This window comes from Lathamus discolor, chromosome 3 (assembly GCF_037157495.1).
Source record: "Lathamus discolor isolate bLatDis1 chromosome 3, bLatDis1.hap1, whole genome shotgun sequence".
Classification (NCBI taxonomy): Eukaryota; Metazoa; Chordata; class Aves; order Psittaciformes; family Psittacidae; genus Lathamus; species Lathamus discolor.
In genome coordinates this window covers 40,421,734-40,446,557 of record NC_088886.1, presented here as the reverse complement: position 1 = coordinate 40,446,557, position 24,824 = coordinate 40,421,734, and the positions used below count along the sequence as shown (strand labels likewise).

At 40.7% G+C, this 24,824-nt stretch overlaps 1 protein-coding gene across 1 annotated transcript in view; it reads right to left on the bottom strand.

The window, feature by feature from the left end:
- Nucleotides 1-2,506: 2,506 nt before the first annotated feature.
- Nucleotides 2,507-24,824, bottom strand: part of WWTR1 (WW domain containing transcription regulator 1) — a 68,206-nt gene continuing 45,888 nt past the window's right edge. The window contains exons 3-6 of the mRNA XM_065674801.1: nucleotides 17,411-17,610; nucleotides 8,650-8,783; nucleotides 8,022-8,134; nucleotides 2,507-6,233 (exon numbers count right to left, since the gene is read on the bottom strand). Of these exons, the coding sequence (XP_065530873.1) occupies nucleotides 6,049-6,233; nucleotides 8,022-8,134; nucleotides 8,650-8,783; nucleotides 17,411-17,610 (632 nt within the window). The 3' untranslated portion in view covers nucleotides 2,507-6,048. The remainder of the gene's footprint in view (nucleotides 6,234-8,021; nucleotides 8,135-8,649; nucleotides 8,784-17,410; nucleotides 17,611-24,824) is intronic.

The window sequence follows — 24,824 nt, the reverse complement described above, 5'->3', positions numbered from 1 at the left end:
CCATTCTAGTCTTGAATGTTCATCACCTGCTCCCAGTTCAACTTTAGCTCACACTTCATGGCTTCTACATTACTCATGGTGTAACCAGCCACAAGGCAAACAACAGCAAACTCTGCAACAACCCCTGCTGCCCAAGGATAGGGAGACTGACTTGCTCTACCACATTGAGACGAGTGGGGTCTTTGCCCCGAGCGTGAACACTGGTATCAGTGATGGACATCGATAAAACTCCAGATAAAACACCTCTGAAGTTTCTCCTTGCCAAATTACTCTTTGATGGGGATAGAATCCACCGTTTAACTGAAATTACAAAAGCTATGCCAATACAACGGGACTTTTTATAGGCATCTTCACCTGAGAAGCACCACCATTATCCTCCACCTGCCACTGCTGACTTGCTGCAGGACCCTTCACTGACATATAAATTGCTCCCACCTGTGGATCTAAACAACCCAAACCGAAAAATATCATTGGTTGGCACTGAGAAATAAAGTCTACCAACTAACTGTGCTAGTCAAGTTTACGGCAATACTTGGGCACTGCTACGTGCAGAAAAAGGGCACCAGAGGACGGTCTCCACTGCCTTTGCGTGTGCACGTCTCACCTGCCGGGGAGTCCCTTGGCTGCTGAGGGCGCAGGGCCAGCGGCAGCGCCCAGCCTCGGCCCGCACTGCTCCTTCCCCCGCAGCGCCTCCCGTAGGTCACCCATTCCCTGCCCAGGCAATAGCGGGGTCGAGAGACGCCATAGGGCCGACCCTATGGAAGCAAAGACTGAGTCCCGGCCCATCCCTGACCTGCTCAGCAGCTCCAGCCAACAGAACAGCGGGAGCCCTCGAATGCATCTCCCGCCTTCGGCCCAGCCCCGCATGGTCTCCTTCTACCTGCCTCCACCTTGCTCCTCCCGTCCTCACCGCCCCGCCGTGTCCCTGAGGACAAGGCGCAGCCAGGGCGAGCCAGCGGCCCAGGAGCTACCACCTGAGGTGGCGGCCGGGAGCCCCCCTGCCGCGTCCCGACTGGGCAGAGCCAAGTGGCCTCGGGCGGGGGCGTCTTCCCCCTCACCGTAGTCCCGCCTGCCCTGCCCGTCTTCGCTCCCTTCGTCCTAACCGGATTCTGTAAACGCCAGGTTACAAGAGGGCTTGCTTTTAGCGTAGCCCAACGTAGGGTCTTAATTTTAGCAAAATATTCTAGCCGTCGCGTTTTGAAGAATAAAAAGGTACCTGGTGAGGGATACAGGCACTGCTGATGGTACAGGGAAGAGTAAGCTTTGAGGACCTGGTGGCAAAAAGGCTTAAGAACAGGCTTTAGTACCGCACTGAAAATAGCCATGTCAGGATGCTCTCCCGACAAAACTCTCTGCAAATGGGTGCGAGAGGTGAGATTCCCAGGAGCGAGGTGCACACCCTCACCCTGGATCCTTTGCAGCTGTGCAGCTGTCCTTGCAGCCTGAAATGGCTTCCTGAACTCATGCACAGAAACCAGAACAGAAGGCCCGTCAACGGAGTGCTGCACTGAACGGTTATCTGGGGAACCCAGAGTACTGACATGCTTCCTCTGAAATGCCTGGGGCTTTCTGCACATCGCAATCTCGGGAAATCCCTCCCTGATGAAGGGTTTTATTGCAGCTCTGAGGCAACACCGCACAGGAGCAGCAATCTGTGCGGGGCACCACTGAGCAGCCTGGAAGGAGAGCGAGCTTCATTAGCAACAAACAAAATGGCCTTCATAGACAAACACACATTCAGTGATTCTGCCAAAAAAATACTTGATTAATATTCCCGAGTAAAGAAACCATGAATTAGCAAACACATTTCTCAAAACAACTAATACACTTTGCATTTCTGTTTAGTGGCGGTTCCACAACTTGTGTAAAAGCAAGATGCTGTTAGAAGCATTCTAACAATTAATTAAATTATGTAAGGGAACAATTCAAGAAGAGTCTTAAACTTAATTAATAGTAACAGTTGCATTGGATCATGTACCATGGCACGAAAGACAGGCCTGGTTGTTTAGGTTTCATGGTTTGGTCCTGGAAAAGAAGAGAGTATTTTCTTAATGCAGAATTTAGGATGCTTCTTGAATAAGGGATCAGGCTGAAAGCAGTGCACTAAAGTCCCCCCAAACAGAACTTGACAGCAAATGTACTTGGTGTTAACTCTTCTGCTTAAAGGTATTAAACCAAATCGTAACAAAACATTTGTGTCAGTGAATTATCAATTGCAAGGTGCCACTAAAAGAAACACGTAATGGTGGCACTGGGAAGAAAGATGTTGTAGGCATTGTAAGTAAATCTGTAATTACCACTAATGGCCATAACAACTGCCAATAAACTAAAACATACGGGTAAAATAACCCATCTGATTTGCTAAGAGCTCATAATTTAATTAAAAATTTATGCCTTTTGCACAGAGTAGTATTCCAAGCAGTTTTACACAGTTCCCTGGGAAGCACATACTAAAATCTCCAAAATAAAAAACCCAACAGTTTAATAAACCAATATGCATCCAAAATCTTTAAGTTCATTTATATTTGGTTTTCATGTACAAGATCAAAGAAATAGTAAAAAAACCAGAATCAAACCCTGGATACAACAGTTTGATCTGACTGCTTTTGATACATACAATCTGTTGCAAGGTACTCAAAAACAAATGCTCACACATGTCATATAACAAAATGAAAAAAGTAAATAAAAAAGTTAAAAGTACTAGCATGTACATGGATGTAGCGTATTAGGAAACAAGTTTATTTGAACACCCATATTTTTCTGTATTTAAAACAGACATTTAAACCCTTCCCTCAAACAGCATTTGTTGTCAAAAAGTCAAACCCAATCCCTCCCCAAGTTACATTCTGACAGTATTACCAGAATACAAACTGTAATTAACAACATCCCATTACTCCTGTATCACCAAAACTTACATATGCCACCCTCAATGATGGTTGACAGTAAATCTATCCAGCTGGCATATTTGCTGTATTTATACTACAAGCAGACAGTGTGAATTTGTAAAGTAAATGTTCAAAACCTGAAATAAGCAACACATTGGTATCAATAAATCTAGTTTCAGAAGAATTGCATATGCTTTGAGTACTTAAAAGTTCTGCCACAGCCTGTTTAAAGCTAGAAACTTTTAGAAAAAGAGAACTTTATAAAAAATAATTTTGTTGTTGCTGCTCATATGACACATCCTCTCCATTACAAAAATGAAAAGGTTACAGTGTAAAGTAAAGAATGGCTTTTAACTTAAACGTGATTCAGTTCACGGCTGAGTAAAGATCTGACCTAAGACTCTGGCAGTTGTTTTACACTGTAAGTATTGTTTTGCATAGTTGGTTTATTATGGAAGCAATATGGAAAGAGTTTCTGATTGTTTTACCTCTTTAAGGTCTTTGAACCAAGACACTTAGCCACATGAAACACCAATGAGAAGAGGAATCAAGTTTGTAGCTTCACAATTCTGATAAACCTCTGATGTGACCTTACAAGAAAACAGCATTGGGTTTCAATGTAAGAAGCATGGCCTGCAGTTGATGAAATCAGTGCAGCCAAACAGAAGTCAACACAGGTTAGCTAATGCACACCAGCAAAGAACCTGATCTGCTTGGAGTATCTTCTACTATGACAAAGCTTAAATTTACAATAGTACAGACTTACTAGCAAATGAAAAAACTGCATTTTCTAAATATAATCTAAGGGTGAATAGTATCAACTGAGTCACGCTAGAGCTCAGATCTGCAGCTACTGTGTTCTAGCACCAACAGCTTTCAGCTTGCTAGGCCAATCACACCGGGCTTAAGAGTTGCCTTACAAGTCGGCATCACAATCAGATGCCAAAAAATCTCCCAGTCAGTCATGTCACTAAAGAACAAAGCCTTAGGACCATCTGGTTTTTGTTTAGGCTGACAACCTGAAGAAACCCTTAAAAGAGAGATTAATCATAGGTTACAGTAATATTGGTTAGCCCTGCCCGGTCCCCTGTTTGTTGAAAAGAAATTTCTGCTATATCAATAGTTAGCACTCACAAAAATGATTAAAAAAACCCCCAAAATCCCCAAACAACAAATAACCCCTCCAAAAAATAAACGCAATGCCCATTCAGTAATTAAATCCTGTGCAGACACAACTCTGCTGTCACATCTCATTTTCTATTAAAAAAAACCCAAACAAAAAACCCATTAAAAGAGCTATTTTCCCCTACGTAATAAAACTTTATGACTGCAGGTCTTTGCCTTCCACCTCTTTTTTTTTTTCAAAATTTGAGTGTGTTTGCTGTTTGTTTTCTACCCTCTGGTATCTTGTACACCCAGCAGTTCACCATTGACAAGGCAGTTCATTGTATCAAGTTCCTCCATTACATTTTTTACTGAATGCTGACAATGCATTTTCTGTGTATCCCTATCTGCAACAACCCTTCCTGTCAAGGATCTGCATATGTTACATGATCATTTGTCTTCCAAACCTCCTCCGTATTCCCATCTCTTTACCTCTGACCTTTTCACCTACTTTCACTCCACCAGATGGAAAAAAGTTTTTAGTGATCGATATTCTGGTGCGTCAGTAAGACCTTGTTAAGTGTTATCAGACCTGCCAAACACACATTTACACTGAGTGCTACATCTCTTTCTCTCTCTACATAGCCCGGCTTAAGCTTAGAGAAAAGTTTTAATGCCTTTCATATAAAGACATATTTTTCAATATAAAAAGCTTAAATTCACAGATTATAAATAACATAATTTCAAAATATTTAAGAATTTTAGGACTTCATTTGCATTTCAGGGGAACTGCAAGCTTAATGTCCTTGATGCCTTCTCAGTCCCAAACCTCTGATAAAGAAGTATTTGTAGGATATACAACAGGTAGACCCAGAACACGCCTTGTGTCCTGTATACCAACTGCAGTAAGTAAAAGACTTAACAACTAAGTAACTTTACCAGACAAGTTCCAATACTGCTTTAGCACTGCCCTGATAAAGTTACCATCTTTTTTCATGTAAACAACTACATGTATTTTGACATTGTCAGTTAAAACATTACTGAAAACAGTATAAGGCTTCTTTCTGCTACATATGACATTAACAGGTTGTGCCACATTTTCAGACCTGCTTTTAAAAGAATGTTTTTTGCATTTAAGATGTTTGCCACAGATTTTATATACATAAAAATTGTTTATGTGTTAAGTTAAAAAATGTAGTGCTTAATATAATAAACATCAAAATCTAAGATCTTTCTTAAAAATGCCTGTTTATAATACATTACTTTGTTTGTAAAAGGCAGCGGTCAGTACCAGCCTGGTTTATTCTGCAACAATATTGTAGTATAAAAACGTTGCTAAACAATTCTGGTACTTTCAAATTGGAAGTATTTGTTTTCCAAAAACTATACAGTAATATACTGAAAAAAAAGAAACTGCAATAGTACTGTTTGTGCCTTTGCAAATATATAATGAGACTTATTATGGCTGATATGGATCAGATTTAATCTGCATTCCATACGGCACAGTTAGTAACTAATAATAATAAAAAAAATAATTAAAGCTTAAGTAAATTGATAAAAAACCCCTTCTGATACTATTGTCGTAAACGCAGTAATAAAACTGCTCTCATGGTCTGGTGCTGTGCATGTTTTTTGAACCAAGTGAGCTAGTATTTAGCTTTGGTGATTCATGAAGGGTTTTCGATGCTAACCAACACCTAGGAGATCAGTCAGGGACATGCACAAACACCACCCAGTTTCGGTCCTTAAAGTGAAACATTTCTGCCTGGTCTGAAAAGGTAAAGAAGTATACAGATACATAAAGTAGTGTGCTTGTTTTTAAGGAGGAATAAATATATATGCATAGATGTATTTTTTAATATATATACATGTGTGTATTTTATATTTAAATTAGTGTCAATGAAATCCAGGCAGAGATTAAACCGACCATAAAGATGATGTAACAAAAGACATTAAGGCAGTAAGTTGTATCTCTTGAGCATTTTCACATATTCTACCTCTATCTCAAGAAGAAAAAGAAATGTTGAATTGCATTGTAAGCCAAATCAGCATTGAATGATTACAGCCAGGTAAGGAAGGGCTCATTTTTGTTGAGTACTGACTCCACATCGTTGAGAATAGGGATCAAGTCTTCTGACTCTAGAGTCCCAAGATCAACATTTGTTCCTGGAAGACAGTCGAGGAAATCAGGGAAACGTGTTTGTTGTGGATTTATGTTCATTGTTGTCTGTGGTATAGTTTCTCCTAGGAAAAGTAAAGAAGAAATTTTTAAATGCCAAAAACTCCTCTTGTGGGTAATTTAAACCCGCAAAATCCATATAAACACTAGACTCCCCCTTTCCTATCCTCCTGTGGGATGGGAAAACACTTGTGAGCATTCCCATCCTCTACAAATGTTACCACAAGACTATACTTGCTTGCAGAATGCATATTCTTCTGAGAATTAATTTCTTACCTTTGCTGTCAGCCTCTGATTTTCCCCTTGGGAAGCACAATAGTTCAAATTTACTAGTCACACAGGGAGCAACGCGTTTGAGTCTTACGTAAAGCCTCTATCCTGCTCCCTGCCGAAGAGTGACTGCTGTCCTGAGGGCATAACTAAAGAAGGAAGTGTCTTACAGCAGTTTAGATCTGCAGTATTATACTACTTTTTTCATAAATTAGTAATAACAAGTATGTTTGAAGTCAAATCCAGCTTTGCCATTGTAAGAGATTTACTAGTGAGACTAATTTTCCAGAGTACCAAGAATGTAACCCAGATTTTTCAGGATCAGTGTTGGGACCAGTCTTGTTCAACATCTTTGTCGGTGACATGGACAGTGGGATTGAGTGCACCCTCAGCAAGTTTGCTGATGACACCAAGCTGTGTGGTTTGGTTGATATGCTGGAGGGAAGGGATGCCATCCAGAGGGACCTTGGCATGCTTGTGAGGTGGGCTGATGCCAAACTGATGAAGTTTAACCATGACAAGTGCAAGGTCCTACACCTGGGTAGGAGCAATCCCAGGCACAGCTACAGGTTGGGCAGAGAAGAGATTCAGAGCAGCCCTGCAGAGAGGGACTTGGGGGTGTTGGTTGATGAGAAAATAAACATGAAACGGCTTCACCGTGCGCTCGCAGCCCAGAAACCACCCCTATTCTGGGCTGCATCAAAAGGAGTGTGACCAGCAGGTTGAAGGAGGTGATCCTGCCCCTTACTCTGCTCTTTTGAGATGTCACTTGGAGTATTGTGTACAGTTCTGGTGTCCTCAACGTAAAAAGGACATGGAACTGTTGGAACGAGTTCAGAGGAAGGCCACAAGGATGATCAGGGGACTGGAGCACCTCCCATATGAACATAGGATGAGGAAGTTGGGGCTGTTCAGACTGGAGAAAAGAAGACTGCGTGGAGACCTCACAGCAGCCTTCCAGTATCTGAAGGGGGGCTATAGGGATGCTGGGGATGGACTATTCGTTAGGGACTGTAGTGACAGGACAAGGGGTGATGGGTTAAAACTTAAACAGGGGAAGTTTAGGTTGGATATAAGGAAGAAATTCTTTCCTGTTAGGGTGGTGAAGCACTGGAATGGGTTGCCCAAGGAAGCTGTGAGTGCTCCATCCCTGGTGGTGTTCAAGGCCAGGTAGGACAGAGCCTTGGGTAGCATGGTTTAGTGTGAAGTGTCCCTGCCCATGGCAGGGGGGTTGGAACTAGATAATCTTAATGTCCTATCCAACCCTAACTAGTCTATGATTCTATGATTTTTACTTCTCCTACCTTGGACTGTGGTATGAAAACACTAATTAAGGCTCACATTTTCCAACTTTTATTTACTTTGTTTAATATCAGTGTAAGGTAAAAGCATACAATCCGAACCTAAGTTAAAGCTGAGAAGCTTCTAGACACTCAGTATCTTTTAGGCATTTTTCCCCCCAGTCTCAGTCTGTTCCCTTGCGTAGGAAAGCAAGAGATTATCGTTCAGTTATGCAATTATAAAACTTGTTATAGCACAGTTATTAATATCATTATACTTTAAGCTAAATCAGAGTGTTCTACCTGTATCCATCTCATCCACATTGCTGAGGAAATCTTCCGGTGTCGTTGGTATACTGTAACATCCTAATCCCAAGCCACTGTCAGTACTCTGTTCCCTGGAATGGTATGGCCCACTATAAATTAAAACATGAAAAAGCCTCAGTAAAGATGCTCTGGTAGACACAGTCCCTCATCACGGCGTTTGAAAAAAGACAGCACAGTAGGTAAGATATTAAATACTGAGTCATTAAGCCTTATTCTCAAATGTTGGCCACTAATGTAGTCCCGTTAAATCAGCCCAAATATAAAGCAGCTGAAGTGAGGCTACTCGTAAATTTTGAAATACACACATGTATATCTAACTCTCTAGACAAAAACAGGTCTGACAGCCTAAAAAAAGGAGTTTATTTATACTTAGGTTATGTACTTATTCTACCTAGGGTTGTCTACGTACACCTACAGTACTATTAAAACTGTTACCATTTGTTTGATTTTTCTAAGATTCCTTCTAGTCAGCCACTCAGCTGTACCCCATGTTCGCAGTAAGTACAAAAGATGATTGTAGTAGGAAACTACTTTAGAAAGACAGCTTTCAAAGTGTAGAGAAGACAACAGAACTAATTGCCTAACGAAGAGGATGCGAACTTGCCTGTTCAAGAACGGATCGGATCCATTATTTGTAATAGGCCTCATGTCTTGTGTCATGGCAGGTGTATTCACAGCTGTTTGAACTGGGACCATGTTTTCTGAGTCCATGGGAAGTTGTCTGCACAGAGCAGCTTCCTGAAAAGGCAAACAAATACAAGGGAAGGGTTATTCCAGCATCTCAGAAATCCTGCAAGAAGTCTTGTAACAAGAGAACATGTAATATATACACGTATCTTATTTATGAAAGGAATTCTAAACAACCAATGTCTATTTGTTTACAGTGGTGTGAAGAAAGTAGGAATGTAGACAGCATCTTTCATACCCACCTGTGCTGCCCTAAAACACCACAGAATCTACTTTTGAGATACTATCATGGCTGGAAGACAGTCCAATAGTTCAGCCAGCAGGCATGCATCCTAGGGACTTTGTAACACATTTCACACTAAACCAGAGAGTTTGTCTGCCTGCTTAAACTAGCCTCACTCTCTTTGTGTGATGCAGATCACAAAATACTCATATAGATGCTTTACTGGCAGAGCTGTCACATTGGTAGTGGCAGACAGCCAGGGGGAAGTCAAACCTTGAACAAACACAATGACCTGCAAAATGGCTGCACCTCTATAGCCTTGCTGGACCCAGAGTAAAGCCCTACAAAACCAAATTACCTATGTTGTAATTTCAGATGTGCACATTATAACTGATTACTGACAGCCTGGACACATTTCATGCGCCAGCTAACACCAGCTGACAGTTTTCTATGTTGACATGCATACTATAGCTATGTTAACGCTCCAATTACAATTTCAGTTTACTGTTCAGTAAAGACAAGTTCTCTGAGAGCCAGAGCGGCAATAATAAAGCAGTTTAAAACCTGCAGACTCAAATTTAATCTCCCACATGTTTGTTTCTAACCTTCACTGAAATTGCTCAGTTTAGTTTAAACTGGTGCAAAAGAGACGAAAATCAGGCACTGAAACTATGCGAGTTGCTACTAGATTACATGATTTGCTATATACCAAAGCAGAAGATTACCACTTGCAACCATAAAATACGTAACATGCTGGAAGAAAACTGCTGGAAGAAGGCTTTGACCCAGTAGTCTTTAGAATTTATCCTCTGCCTAATAATAATATCTGCCCAATGACCTGTCTCATGAGTACTGTCATTAGCATGACAAATGAGCCACTAGAGCCAAAAGAAACTTGCTTCAGAATTTCCTGAAAGACAATTCTTCTAGCATTGTCTCTGTGAAACAACCGTGACATCTAGTGGTACAGAAGTCTATGCAAAGGTTGTTTGGCTCCACGGGGATGTCGTTCCACACAAGTATCCTAAGACCTAAAAATAATAAAGCTTTATCTGTATGTTACCTACTTTATTCAACCTTATCAGTATTTTTTAGTGAAATAAACAATGGAAATATTTTATTTAAATCCTAGTAGAAAACTTTTCTCCAGTGAATCAGTCATTCATTCTCCCAACTACAAAAAAGATTAATATTTCTGAGGTTTCTGAGGCTAGAATATGATAGTTTACTATGTTTTCAATTGATTTCTTCATTGAGGAGGACCAGTCTGGTCTCTTCGTGAATATTGTAACAATTATTCATTGGGAATTAATATATATTAGTGCCAATTAATGCAATGTTTCCTTTATAATCAAAATATCAATATATTCACAGATAAATAATAATTTACATTAGATGGTGTCATTATTTAGGAAGTGTTAAGAACAAACAGTCTGAAGATTCCTAATAGCTTATGTATTTAATTACATTTATTAAGTGACAACCCCACTGGTGCTGCTTCTATTTATAATTAAATCAGCTGGAGTTTGTGAAAATGTATGGTCAGGCTGCATTTTTAACTGTCTACATGAAGATACTGCAAGTATTTGTTTAAATATAACAACTGCATCAACACAAGCAAGGCTAATACTAGGAAGACAGCAAGAAAGAAAAAAAGACAGCCATAAAGAAAGATATACAGAAAGAGAAAGGGAGAAGAAAAGACAGGTAAAACGAGGCAGGATATACTCAGCTAGGTGTTTTAATTTAAAGTCCATTCTAGCAGTGAAGTTCATGGTTTTGATACTAGGGCAGTGCATTTTCAAATCTCACTGGACATTGCTCCACACTAAAAAAAGGTAAGATCAGTATGGGGTGGGAAGAGAGGGGGGGAAGGCAAAAAAAAAGCCTTTCCCCTAGTTTGCCAACTATGAAATACATGTTGGTTATCATTCTGGTTGCTTTCATTTCTGAAAATCAAATGCTATTACTGAAAATAACTGAGAAAAATCTGTTCAAGATCCAAGTATTTGCCTCTTTCAGAATACTCCAAGTCCTAATTCGATGTCACTGTTACAAGCTTTCTAACCTCAGGTCAGCCTACACTTGCTGCAATCATACCTGCTTTTTACACAACAGACACTGGCACTGCCTTTCTCCACACAGACACAAAGATTTTTCTATATTATATTGTATGGGGGAAAGTCCGAAACCATTGGTAACTTCTGTAACTTACTCCCCAGTAATTACTTATTTCAAAAAAGTTGCTCAGAATAGACTATTAACAAAGGAAAAATAAAGGCACAGAGACTGCATTACTGCGATGCATGAGGCTGTTTGTCCTATGGCCAGTAAGATGAACAGTCAGCCATTTGAAAAGGATTTCTGTTAAACTTGAAGGGTTCCCAATGAACTGCCTCTCAGAAATACGAACGCATTGCAAAATGCCTATTCTTTCCAGGGCACTGACTGGACTTACTCCTGCATGAAGTGCTGTGAATTTCACATGCATCTGCAAACCTTAATGCTGGCCAGCTGTTCTCTGTCCTGCAGCTGACCTGTGCAATTGGGGAATTCAGCTAGTGATCTCTTTGGAAAACACGGTGCCAACTCCTGCTTGGTCCAACAAGGAGAGATTCATACCCAGGTTTATAATCACATCCCTAGACACAGTAATTAGCCTTCCCAACTGCTAACTGCAGCAGGGCCAGAAATCCATTCCAGGAATGCTTAATCTATTGCATGAGTTAGACAGGCCCTGCAAAGCAAGACGGTTTGCGAGTTGAAAAACCTTCAGCACCCTAAAAAAAGACTTTACACTGGCATTTACAAAATCTAAGTTCATGTCTCCTCTTTCTTGCAAGAAACACTAAATTTATTATAAAGTTACTTTATCTACTCTCACTTGGGAAATGACTTGGCACCTCCTGTGTCTTTATTTCAACATATTGCATGTTGCGTGTAATATTAACTCCACGTGTACTTTATAATACAGAACAACAGAGTCCTGCATACTGGAGTCAGAGGTAGGCTGGAGAAGCAGTGTACTGGCTCTACCATACATTGAACCAACCTTCTGCTGCTGCCTGATGCAGGTGATGTGTTCAGAAGTCACACCACAATATTAGTACTGCTACAGATGTCAGACTTGCTTGCTGCTTTGCTTCTTTGACGTTACTACAGCAGTGTCAATAGTAATGGATCAATTACACCATCACAAAAGCTGTGTTATGCCTGGTTCTCTATTCTAAGCATGCCTGGTTCTCTATTCTAAGCATGGCATGACTACAAGATTCTTAAGAAGACTATTCAGGCATCTCCTACCCTAGGTGAAGAAGTCTGGCAAAAAATACCAGAGCGTTCTTGCAGCCCTTTCAATGGCAATATTACAGTTGCAAGTTACCAGAATAGGCTTAGCTAGTCTAATTAGCTCTTAGCTCCCAAATGCAGGAGTGCCTCCTGTTGGCCAGCAGAGACAATTCTTAGCACGTAGGTTCAGAAAGGACCAAACGCCCATAAGGATCTGCTTGGCAAGTAACAAAACAAAATAAATTAAAAAACCCTGCAGTACTCTGACATCACAAAGGCATGTCAAAAAGCTTCATCGCTGGTTATTTTGCAAAACTTTTTAAAAGCTTCAAAGCACTGCAGCGAGCTGAATTATTCACTGCCTCTCCATACAATTCTGATGTAAACCCCCTTTACCTGTATGCCAGACAAATCTAGACGTTCATTGTCATGTTTCCTGGAACCCTCCTTGGCACAACTAAACTGAGCTCCATGCTTAGTTTTCAAACAGTCACTTCCAGCTGTGGGAGGCAAGTGAGGGCATTTTTACAGTGAGTTTACATTGCTAGCCACTGGAATTCCTTTTCTCACAGTTCTCATCCTTAAAGTGGAAAATGAGACAACTAGATATTGCCTTTGCCATCAATCTATCAGACGATGAACCAGTCTGTGCAGTGGAAAGAGTACAACAGGACATTTTTCTGTTCACGCTTTAGCAGGTCAGTAATGTTCTACTCTGTGCTGAGAAAACAGTGATACAGGTTCCTCTACAGCTCCATACAGCACCCCTTCTACAGTCTCTTTTGAGCCCCTGTGTTTTTCTGTGCACAAACTTATGGAATAGGATTGGGGGGTCAGAAAAGGAAGCTCTGAGAAGTGTTGCCTTTTTGTACCCTTCCAAACAAGGTGCAAGATGGCACTTGTGCACACAGAGAAGTGTTGGGACATCTTCCCCACAAGGCCCTTCCAGAGATTCTTACTGACATGACCTCTAATTACCTCAATTTCCAAGAAGTGCTTGAACATTGAACAGGATCTCCCTTTTCCTTTGGAAAACTGCCAAAACCAACCAGGAAAAAAAAAAGTATATATAAAAAAAAAAAACCAAACATACAACAAAACAACTTCTTTCCAGAAGGACAAAACCAAGTAAGGAAACATTTACAGAGAAGCTGTTATACTGGTTTTCTGAAGTGCTGCCCTTCTTGCACATACTCAGCCTGCAGTTCTAGAGGCTTTACAAACTAAATTAAATGGAGGACAAAGAAGGAAATAGATTCCCTAAGAGGAGATCTTCCAGAACTGTGTATTCCTCCAGGCTGGGTGTGCTGCTCCACGCAAGCAGCTGCAGCCAGGAATGGCTGCGGGGAGCCAGCAGCTGCTGCCAGGCTGAAAGGACGTTTATGACCCACCAAAAGAATTCCTTGCCTCTCGCTTAAACTCTCTGCACCAACTCATAGTTGCTAGCAGCACTGTGCACACTTACTCAGCATTTTTCCCTTAGACAGGCTACACTAGAAAAGCAAAAGCAGCAGTGAAGGGTCAGGGCAAGAGAAACTGTACTTGAATACTGATAACTCCAGAGGGATTTTTGGCATTCTTTTCAGCTGTTGGGGTTCAGAAGTGCTCAGGTTACTCTCAGGAACTTCACAAAGTTCTGTTAGAAAGGATGGATTTTGCATCTTGCTTTCCTTGGATGGGAAGCATGCTGTTTCCACAAGAGCTACACCAGTGCTTTAAACTTTAGTAGCGCAAAGTGTTCCTGTCCTGCTTTATGTAGTGTGGAGCTCAACCACCATAGATGCAGGGTGTAACTAGGTGTAATAAGTCAGACTTGATGAAGTACAGCACAGCTGCAGTGTAGTGTGTGTATTAGCTTCGAAGTAAAACACAGTCAGCAGAGCAAGGAAACCAGCCCTTGTATTAATGGCACAACTGTTCTGAAGCTCAATTTGCTCTTGTCCTGAAGCAAGAACAGGGCCGAAGAGTAAAAATAGCTAAATATGCTATTAGCATGATGACAATTCCAACGAAGCTATACCAGATATCCCCACTCGCTTTCCACACCCATCTCTGTTATGTTCTGAGCTCTTGATAGTAAAGGAGAAGGTACTCAAAAGACTTGAGATCACTGCTTATGTCAAAGACCATCACCTTGAGCATAGTTCTACACACCCAGGTAACATATCTTAATGTAACTCCCCAAAATTACGGGTAGTGGAAACTAAACACAGTCACAAGATGTTGGTGTCTACAAAAGGTCTGAACCATGAAAGTCAAATTCAGCCCTGAGGTAAGCAGGTAAAAAAAAAAACAGATACATTAGTGGAATCGTATCTGCCTTTCATCTCTGTACAGCATGAGCATTGAGCACTTGCTTAACCTTGCGCATGGACCGAAGATGATGGGAATAATCATGCACAAAGATAGCCAAGTGTCGCTGCAGGAGCTATAAAAGCTCATAATTTCAATGCCTTCCCCCCCCCCCCCCCCAAATGCAGCTGGATGGTGCTCTGCAGTTTCCAAATGTATTAATGAGGTTTTGTTAATTACTTTTGCTAAGCATTTTTAAGTTCTTACACATGTATTTAGAGGAAGGAGGTAAAAGAGTAAAAAAATATAAATGAAGCAAATATATTGTTGTAAAGCATTTTTACAAATATTCTTACTAATGTTTTTGTGATTCTACTCATCAGACATCCATTTTTATTTTTACAAAAACCTACTCTATGGTAGTATGTACATTCATCCTACTTTGGGTCTTTCTGTCTGCACAAGATGAAGTTACTAAGGTTCCAGTGGTGTAACTGGAGAGAAATTTGACTTACATATAGTTTGTACATAGGAAGAAAAGTACAATCATATTCTTTTTGTTAGAAGTCTGTATTAGTAATAAAGACCTGCATCAAACTGCATTTTCTGTATATGAAGGAAATAACCACTTTCAGTACAATTCTAATAACCTTTATTTTGGTAAGTAACTGTAATAATGTCTATTACTGCTTTTCGAAATGTGATCATTTGATAAAATGCCATTAAAAATACTTATTCTGAAATAAAAGCACAGAAAAAGAGCACCTCAAATTCTCAATCATTACAAACATGAAAGACCTTTTCTTCCATTAATTTTACTGAGATAGTATGTTTAAAAAAATATTTAGCAAAACCAACAGTGAAAGGCTGCAGAGAGAAAACCAAAATGCTGGCCATTAATTTGAGGTTTTCATGACTGTTGCCTCTAAAAGATGACAAAACCCCTGTGAGCTCATAAACCTGCTCTGATCATCCAGATCTCTACTTCAGACCTAAGGGTTTTAAAGATATATGTGTCCTTTTCTTTGCTACCCACAGTCTTCCAGAAGTCACTGAGATGCTCCAGTCTGTTTCATCAGTAATGTGTTTCTCTCAGTCATTGTCCTCCAGACTTGGAAGTAAAAGTGTATCACTCTTCATTTAGTGGTGGCTAGTCAACCTATGACACACATTCTGCTACTCCACCTCAGACGGTATCTTAGTGTGAGGGTTTTCCTTAGGCTTCTTTTCACATTTTACATGTCACTTAACATTTCAAAACATTACAGCAAGTTATGGTTCTTCAATAAATCATAGCAAAGTTCAGCCAATTGGCGTCATCAGTCCAGTAACAACTTCTGGTTACTACCCATTACAGAAAAAGTCATACTGCATTTCTAAATACAGTACAAACAAACATTACCCTAAAATAACACAGATTATGGTACAACCCCAAAGGCAAAAGGACTGATGGCATGAAACAATAACTCCACAAAATTGCTATTTCCACAGAGGCTGGAAGTAAGGTTGGGTAACCTGGGAGGAACACAAGGACACTGTACGAGCACACAGGCATGAGGTTAGGAAATCTAAAGCCCAGCTGGAATTGAATCTGGCCAAGAGAGTCAAAGACAACAAGAAGAGCTTCTGTAACTACCTAGGTGACAATAGGAAGGTTAGTGAAAATGCGGGCATGCTGCTTTTCCTACAAGGAAAGGCTGAGAGAGTTGCAACTTCAGCCTGGGGGAGAGAAGGCTTAGCAGAATTTCTTCCATGTATATAAATAGCCAAAGGGAGGGTGCAAAGAGGAATGAGACGGGCTCTTCCTGGTGGTGCCCAGTGACAGGACCAGAGGTCAAACAGACATACATGAGGTTCCCTCTGAACATCAGGAAACACTGTCACTGTGAGGATGACCGAGCACTTGCACAGGCTGCCCAGGGAGGTGTGGGGTCACCGTCCTTGGAGGTGACCCCACAGAAGCCATCTAGACATGGTCCTGGGCAACCAGCTCTGGGTGAACCTGCTTGAACTTGTACCAGATGACCTTCAGAAGAGCCTTCCAATCTTAACCAGTCTGTAATTCTGTGAACATTACCATTTTTAAACGTAGGTAGAACTGTAGCATTTACAAGGCCACCAGTAATGGTGTCGCTCTTGATAAAAATGTACTTTGTTCACACTGTTCCTGAGAGAAATAGGGTTTTTTTTTCCTCTAAGGAAGCTGATTAATATGCCATGCAAAACACATCACTAGTAGAGTTGTCTACAACAGAAGAAATGTAATTGCTAAAACTTTTTAATTCTGTAAGGCAGTGTAAGGGAAGTTACATATAAGTCCTAATATAGATCTGAAACTTTAGAACAATAAACAATACAACCACAAAGAATCATCCCTGGCAAATCTTCCAAGTCAGAGGTGTTCATGTAAGATGTGAATGAAATCTTATTTTAATCCTAAGGCAATGGGTGCAAGTTACAGAGATGGGATCAGACTCAGGAACAACTTCAGATGTTCTGCCTTTATCTTCAGTGAAGCATGAACATGGTCTCTTATGCAAACCAAGTTAAACTGCAAATTAATCTGTGATAGTTGCTCTAGATTTATAAACAGACGCAGAATAGAATTTGGTCCTTACACTATTTTTATAGCTGAAAGGAAAGACACCAATCTTTAACTCCTGACAGATGACCATTTTTTGTTCTGTTCAATGTTATTTTAGAGAAAAAAAAAAAAAAAAAAGAAATGTTCTATTTATATTAGCATTTTTGTTACCCTTACCTAAAACAATGGTTAATCTTGACAAAGTTACAGACTTACTAATTGTATCTGGTAAAAATTTGGATGCATTGAACAAAAGGCTCTTGAACAAAATAAGAGTATCTTTGGCATTACCTGTCGCAGTAACTCCTCCTGACGCATCCTAATTCGCTCCCTCTCCATCTGGATTCGCTGGAGTCTCAACTTCTGCTGCTGCTGTTGCTGTGTGGTCAGTGCACTAGGCATGTTCAAAAGCCCTGGCTGTGGAGTCTGGGGAGGACGACTCTGCTGTGACATGGCTGTGCTGGGTGTTATTTGGTGCTGGTGATTCATGACTGTGGGAGAAAAAGTAAATCATGGCTGGTTAAGTAGAATTGTACTTTAACAAAGGGCCTAGGACACGTATTACTCCTTTACAGGACAGAGTCATTAGAATTAGTGTGTTTCAAATGACTGAGATGACTACTCCATCTGGCAAGATCTGGTACTAGTAAATGATTAGTAAATAATTTTTCATATTTCATATGAACATGAATGCTTCTAATACAGCAAGCATTTATATTCATCCTGGTACGTTCAAATATTTACCTAATGATATGAAGTAAATGACATGCAAGCTTTTTTAATTGAAAATTCCCCTACAGATGTGTACCTGTAATATGGCTGGTCTCCTGTCCCAAGGAACAAGGGATAGGACAAGAGGAAATAGCCTCAAGCAGTGCCAGGAGAGGTTTAGAGAGGTTTTATGAGGAACAATTCTTTCCCCCAGAGGGTGATCAGGAGGCTGCCCAAGGCAGTGGTGGAATCACCGTCCCTGAAGTGTTCACAAACCGTGTAGATGAGGCTCTCAGTGACATAGTTTAGTAGTGGTCTTGGCATTGCTGGGGGAACAGTTGTACTCGATGATCTTAAAGGTCTTTTCCAACCTGGCTGATTCTCTGATTCTGTGCTAGCCAGCTTTCTGCCAAATCAGGTACTGTCTTGTCTTTGCATCTGGAGTAACTCAGGTTCTCTGGCATTAGGCCAGCATAAAAACTTTGCCCTGCTTTGTTTGACAGAAGTATTTACATGTGCTCACATCAGATCTGAATTCCTTCTGGATGCTCCAGTATCACACAGGCCCAGCATGTAAAGACTGTGGAACCATTTGAGAGTGCAGCTGCATATTATTTTAGCTTTGTGGCAAATCTAGCTCAAAAAATAATTTCAGTTTAAAAGTAGTCCTGCAGTAATACCAGCTTTTCACAGGTTCAGCTTATGTGTGGCCCACAAATAGCTGTATCCACACAAATGACATCATGCTTCCACATGAAATCAGAGTGTTCCCATTTATCACCTCTTTCCACACCCAGCTGCTGGTTCCTGCCCACATGCAATCCCTTCACTGAGCTAGCAAAAGCATTTTTGTGGCAACACAGCAAACTAAAAATTGTCTGGGGATAAAAAGAAGGTATTTTCTAGCTAGATCAGTTCCCAACAAAAGTAACTGGGTAGCCATGAAACTGCTTATGTGCATCCAATGTAGGAGTCCAGGGGAAAAATAATCTGGCTGCAGGAAAACCAGACCAAAGCCAGCACTGATCAGTGATGTTTCAGTGGTACAATCCCAGAAAGGTTAGCATGCTGCAGTGCTGAGAGGGGAAAAGTAGGAATGAGAAGTAGGTGCAGAAATGAAACCACTTTCATAATGGGAAAACAATATATGGACCCCATTTTAAGATTCAGTAAATCTAGTCTTAATCACATTAAATAAGAAATATTAAAGTAAAATTATATGAATTCTAGCAGCGTAATTCTGGCGTTAAAATTGCCAAAACCATAAGCACTTAGGTGGGACTTTTAACTCTTTTCATATGCGTAAGTATGTGCTTAGATTTCTGGCATGTTAATAGTTGAGTGAATAGAACCACTATGCTAAGAATCCAGGCTGGCGGAAGGATTATCACAGTATAGCAAATTCTCCACAAGAAAATGGCTTTCATCTAAGCAGCAAGTACAAATGATAGAACCGGGCCAAGTTAAGTAAAGATCAATAACTTGCACAGTGTGTCTACGATACACTCAGGGCTAGGGCATGAATTGCTATTTGTTGCCTTTGCTATATAAAACTCATAGAATCATGGAATGGTTAGGGTTGGAAGGAACCTCGAAGACCATGCAGTCCCACCCCCCTGCCACTGGGCAGGGATGCTTTCCACTAAACCAGGTTGCTCAAAGCCCCATCCAACCTGGCCTTGAACGCTGCCAGGGATGGGGCAGCCACAGCTTCTCTGGGCAACCTGTGCCAGTGCCTCACCACACTCATAGTGAAGAACTTCTTCCTAATCTAAATCTACCCTCTTCCAGTTTAAAACTGTTCCCCCTTGTCCTGTTCCTGCACACCCGTATGAAAGTCCCTCTCTAGCTTTCTTGTAGGCCCCCTCTAGGTACTGGAAGCTGCTCTAAGATCTGGAGCCTTCTCTTCTGCGGGCTAAACAACCCCACCTCTCTCAGACTCTCAAAAATGCTATTCTTCTTCATCAGCTGATCTGTACACATGTATCAACAGCTGAAGTTATACATGTAAGAAGATAAAGAACAAAACAATATGAAAACAGAAATACTTCTCCCTGGGCTATGGCCTCCAATAACCTTCTAAGTAATTTCTTCTTATGGGACAGACAGAATATTTTGGTCCAATGAACTCTATATCTTGCAGTTAATTACTTTCCTTTTAAGAAATACGATCCATTGTTACATAACATCAAGAAACTACAGGAAGCTCAGTACAATGAGTAAACAGTCCCCCACTTTGACATTAGTATAGAAAATATATCACTCTAAATCTCCAACAGTTCAAAATATGCCTTATGTCTTTGAAGAAACAACAACAACAACAAAAAACATTCTGCTACCAAAAATGGTATTTACATCATACGGGTTTGGTAAAGCTATAGCTGTAGAAAAGTTTTACAAGTTTCAGTGCAGGACATGCACAGAAGGCAAAAGAATAACCAAAAGCCATCCTTATCCAATTTTACCACCTGCATTGTTTGGCTTAGCTCCTCTTTCAGTGACTGCCTTTCTCCTCAGAGGTTTGTAGGTCTAAATCTCTGAACAAAGGTCCACGGAAAAATTGGTTTGTTCAAAATTACCAGTGTGAATGGCTTTTAAAGAACCATTGCTTTGGCTCACAGAGACAAACTTACTTAAGATCATTTGAACATACTGACACCACATTTTTCTCCAGCATACAATGCTTCAAGAAAAAATGGAAATCAGGTAACTCTCCATTCAGTTTGAATACCAGACACCTACTTTCATAGCAGCCCAAACTGGACAGACTCAGAAATATCAAGTGTAAGTAGTCATGCATCTGTGCTTCCAAACAAGTACAGATAGTTTTATCAAGGTATCTGGATAGAGTATGTTTATGATAAAGTCTATCTTAAACCAGAGCATTAAATCCATATGGTGATAAATTTTCTTTTTTTAATATCATTCAAAATTAGTTTATAAAAACACAGATGCTGAGGCCCAGGTTTTGATCCTACCAACTGCGTAACAGCATCATTCCATTTGAGTTATTCTGAAGTGTAATCACAACATGCCCCATAAGGAAATTTAGGACATATGTAGTCTACTTCTGTGAAGTCAAGTTTAGGTTTTGGGCATGTGCATGCATACATATAATGGACATTAAGATAATCTAACCTAACTCAAAACAGTAACTGGAAATAAAAATAGTATAAAACATGAGACCATTAGGCTTTTTATATATATATATATATATTATAGAAAACAAAATGAAAGCAAAACCTGGGACATTCTGCAGCACTTCCCACAAAAACTGCTGCATTCAGCTGCTCTAAAAGTATATCCTGTGGGTCAAAATGTTACATGTACCATAAGGAAACAGCTGACTCTGGGAAGTAGCTGAAGAGTAATTAAATCATTGCAGATTTGCCAGTACTCTTCTGCACTGGTTCCACTGAAAGGCACAGAAATTATTATGAGCAGTTCATGTGTTAAGTTTCAGGACTTTTCTATACTAGCAGTGCACATGTTCTGGTATTTGGAACGTGCCACTAAGTCACTGCTGCTTTCCTCAGCACAGTGCTTGGCCATGGTAAGTGATTTGGGCGCTGAGTAACTCCATGCAGTTTGTGCACTAGCAGACACCCATGGGCACAGATAAATCACTCCTATGTATCACATTTCCCTGTTTGCTCAGTTCCCTGTCACCCTCCTCATTGTGCAGGAAACCAGCTGACTCATTGATTTCACACTGACACAAATTCTCGAGCTTGAGGCTGTGTGTGAACATGCACACGCGCTTTCTTGCCTGCAACTGAGGCGCTGCACTAAGCAACACCTTCTCCAGGGGTTCAGGGCTGTGCTAGACAATACTCTGCAAACACGGTATCAACAATATAAAGATCTCCCTTTGTATACAGAACAGATCACAGAAGATAAACATGAGAAAATGGTGGAATGATTTTATTCTCTCACTGGGAAAAGTGATCCCCAAAAGTACTCATCATCATCATGGCTTGACTTCGCGAACGAAGATTTCGGAGGGGCTTTACCCACGCTTACTACAAGCATGCTGATGACTAAAAAGGCCAATGTGGGACAGGCAAATCCGGTTGCAAAAAGCACAGTGAAAGGTCTCCTTGGGTGGTATAGGTGGGGCGCGATTCTTTCTATGTTGTCTTTTCTCCTTGAGACTAATTCTGCGTGAGTTCTCAAAGGAGACAGTGGCGTTATGGAGTGACCAATGTCCTGAACCGCCTGCATGCAGGGCTGGGTCTGTGACTTCCAGTGCCCCTTATCACCTGCCGTTTCATCCCTCGCCTGTCGCTACAGGGCTTTGCAAGTGTGGGTAAACCCTTCCGGCCTGCGCAGTGGGTTTTTTAGGTGAGGCACAGCGTGCGTGGAACTGGCCCCACCCTTTACACCTGAGGTTTATCTGCCAGGCCCTAGCGAGCTTGGACGGTGACAGCAAAGTCCTCAGGTCGTAGGTTTGGTTAGAGTGTCCTTCTCTTAGATGGATGGCCTTACAGAACTAAACGAGCTCCATCTGCCCGGGTTTGAAGTTAGAGTTGTCCTTCTCCTAGGATGGCTGCCCAAAGGCTAGTGAGCCCATCCTGCCCATGGACACACTTTGTCTGACCCTTCAGTTGGGACCTGTCTGGCATGGGAGACCCTACCGAAGGCATATGCCACCACCAGCGTAGCTCCCAACCTCACAAGGGCATGCAAGCTCTTTCCCCATGACAAGGGGGTGTCCGTGAAAGAGCCAAAAGTAATACAGATGTAGCAAATATACTACAAAGACAATAACTTATGGGTTAATCTTACACACATGAAGAATCCCTGACTCAAGACAGGAAACATTCATAGGAACCATGACTGTGGCTCTCCGGAAAACAATGTAACTGACAGCAAAATGTCTTCCAAGTAAAAGGGAAAAATTTAACTGAAACATCCAGGAAAATGAACAAAACGGTAAGAGGCAGTAATGCTGAGCCAATGTATCAGCTTCAGCTGAAAGAGCTGTGAATTAACAAGAGACAGGCTGATTGAAAACGTAGTTGAGGTAAGCACAGGAAGATAGTGGTGAAAATTCCCTGATCAAAAGACTGATCAATTCCCAAATCAAAAGACTGATGAACGGAACCGCTTTAAAATATCTGGTGTCAGAGATACCCTTGGGTATCTCATAGTGTTGTGTAAGCATACTGATTGTTGGAACCAGTCATTTTCACTAAAAAAGTCTGTAATTGCACAAGCAAGGCCAGAACTGCTGATACTAAGCAATTCAAAAACACTGTAGAGGCTCCTGATTTACCCAAGACAAAAGATCTTCCTGTTTATGGTGCCAAGAATAGCATCCAGCACTGATATCCTCCAGGTAAGCCAGCAGTGAAATACAGTGAGTTTTCAAAGCATTAACTATATGGTTTGTTCAGAGTGCAGATTAGTTTTATTACTTAGGCTAATCAGTCCTAGCTGCATCGAACAGGCATGGATCAGTCCTGTGCTACACCCAGTGCCAGTTAGAGGCAGCTTTATTACCTGTAGGTGGTGCAAAGCCCACACTAATGAACCCTTCTAGACTCGTGGAAGAGATGCAGGCATAACTAAACCATGAGTAAACTAAATCTTTGTTTATTCTTGAAAATCATTACTTAACATACACACACAAAAATGACACTAAAAATCTGTACAAGTTAAAACACATTAAAACATCCTAGACAGGGCAATTCCAGAAGTAAGTCTCAGTAGAGGATCTGATTCTTGCTATTATCAACCTCTAGTTTATATATTGATTGATAACAAAGTGTGCTTTTACAGGCAATTACCTGCATCTTTCTAGACATTTTCTTTACAGAATTAACACCACTAAAACCTGTGGTCACATTTGTCTCCCGCATAATTGTGCCAACATCTACGACCACTTAAAATTACTTTCCTCTTTTTTCTCTACCCTCCTCCCCCTCCATGTTTTCCAGGCACAACACTCTAGGTAACACCAGCTGGATTTTATCCTGAAACACTATCTACTTGGACACAAATGAACATCTATACAGAGCTCCAGTCTCCTCAAAATAAGAGTGGAAGAGTATGATGATACAGTTATTTCAGGACCAAGACTTGTCAGTGCTTTTTCATTTTCCACTATCTGAGTTCTTCAAACAATGAGAAAACAAAAAAAAACACCAAAACAGTAAGCTGCTTTTCTTAAGGATAGAGCTACAATGATATGCATGTGGAAAACCGAAAAATACACTATGTGGAATACCTTTAAGCATGTTTGAAGGTTCTTATATTGTCTAGATTTCATTTATTAGTGAATCTTTAAATACAGTAGTTGGAATGAAAAGAATCCCAACAATGGAAAAATTAGCCCTGTGGTATATCCAGAAGCTTAGTTTGCGAAAAAAGTCTTTTACCTAACTGCTTTTCCTGGAACTAGTCAACTGAACAAGAGCTGGACTCATATACTGAGCAGTTCAGGAACACTGTTTTTGAATAGTGCTAATAACTCTTCGTAACTAAAGGTTTGAATGAGCCCAGTGAAGTCAAAGGAAAGTCCTGGGTCAACTCCAGTGAGCAATTTAACAATACAGTGACATTCTACAAATCTCTATTCCTTATGATATAATCATATGGAACATTTATGGCGCTATTTATGCAATTTTATTAATGTCTGCTATCATTTATATTTGAATTCTCAATTTTTATTTGAATGCTATGCAGAACATAATGGGGTTTGGGTTAAAAAAGAAAAACCTACAGTTCATGCCCCAACTACACTACCCAAGATGAATACTGATTTCAGTACAATGACACTCATCTAACAAATCACTGATGCTTCAACAGATCACAGCCTTTGTGCCTGTGATCTGAGGAGTCTTAGGACCTCTGGACTGTTTTTGAGAGGTCAAAAGGTAACTAAGGAAAATCAGCTGGTCTTCAGTAAGCTTAAATTCAGTAGGCAGGGTTTGGCACTCCAGTGTAACATTTCTAAGGTTCTGCAAAGGAAATTGGGATATAATACAGC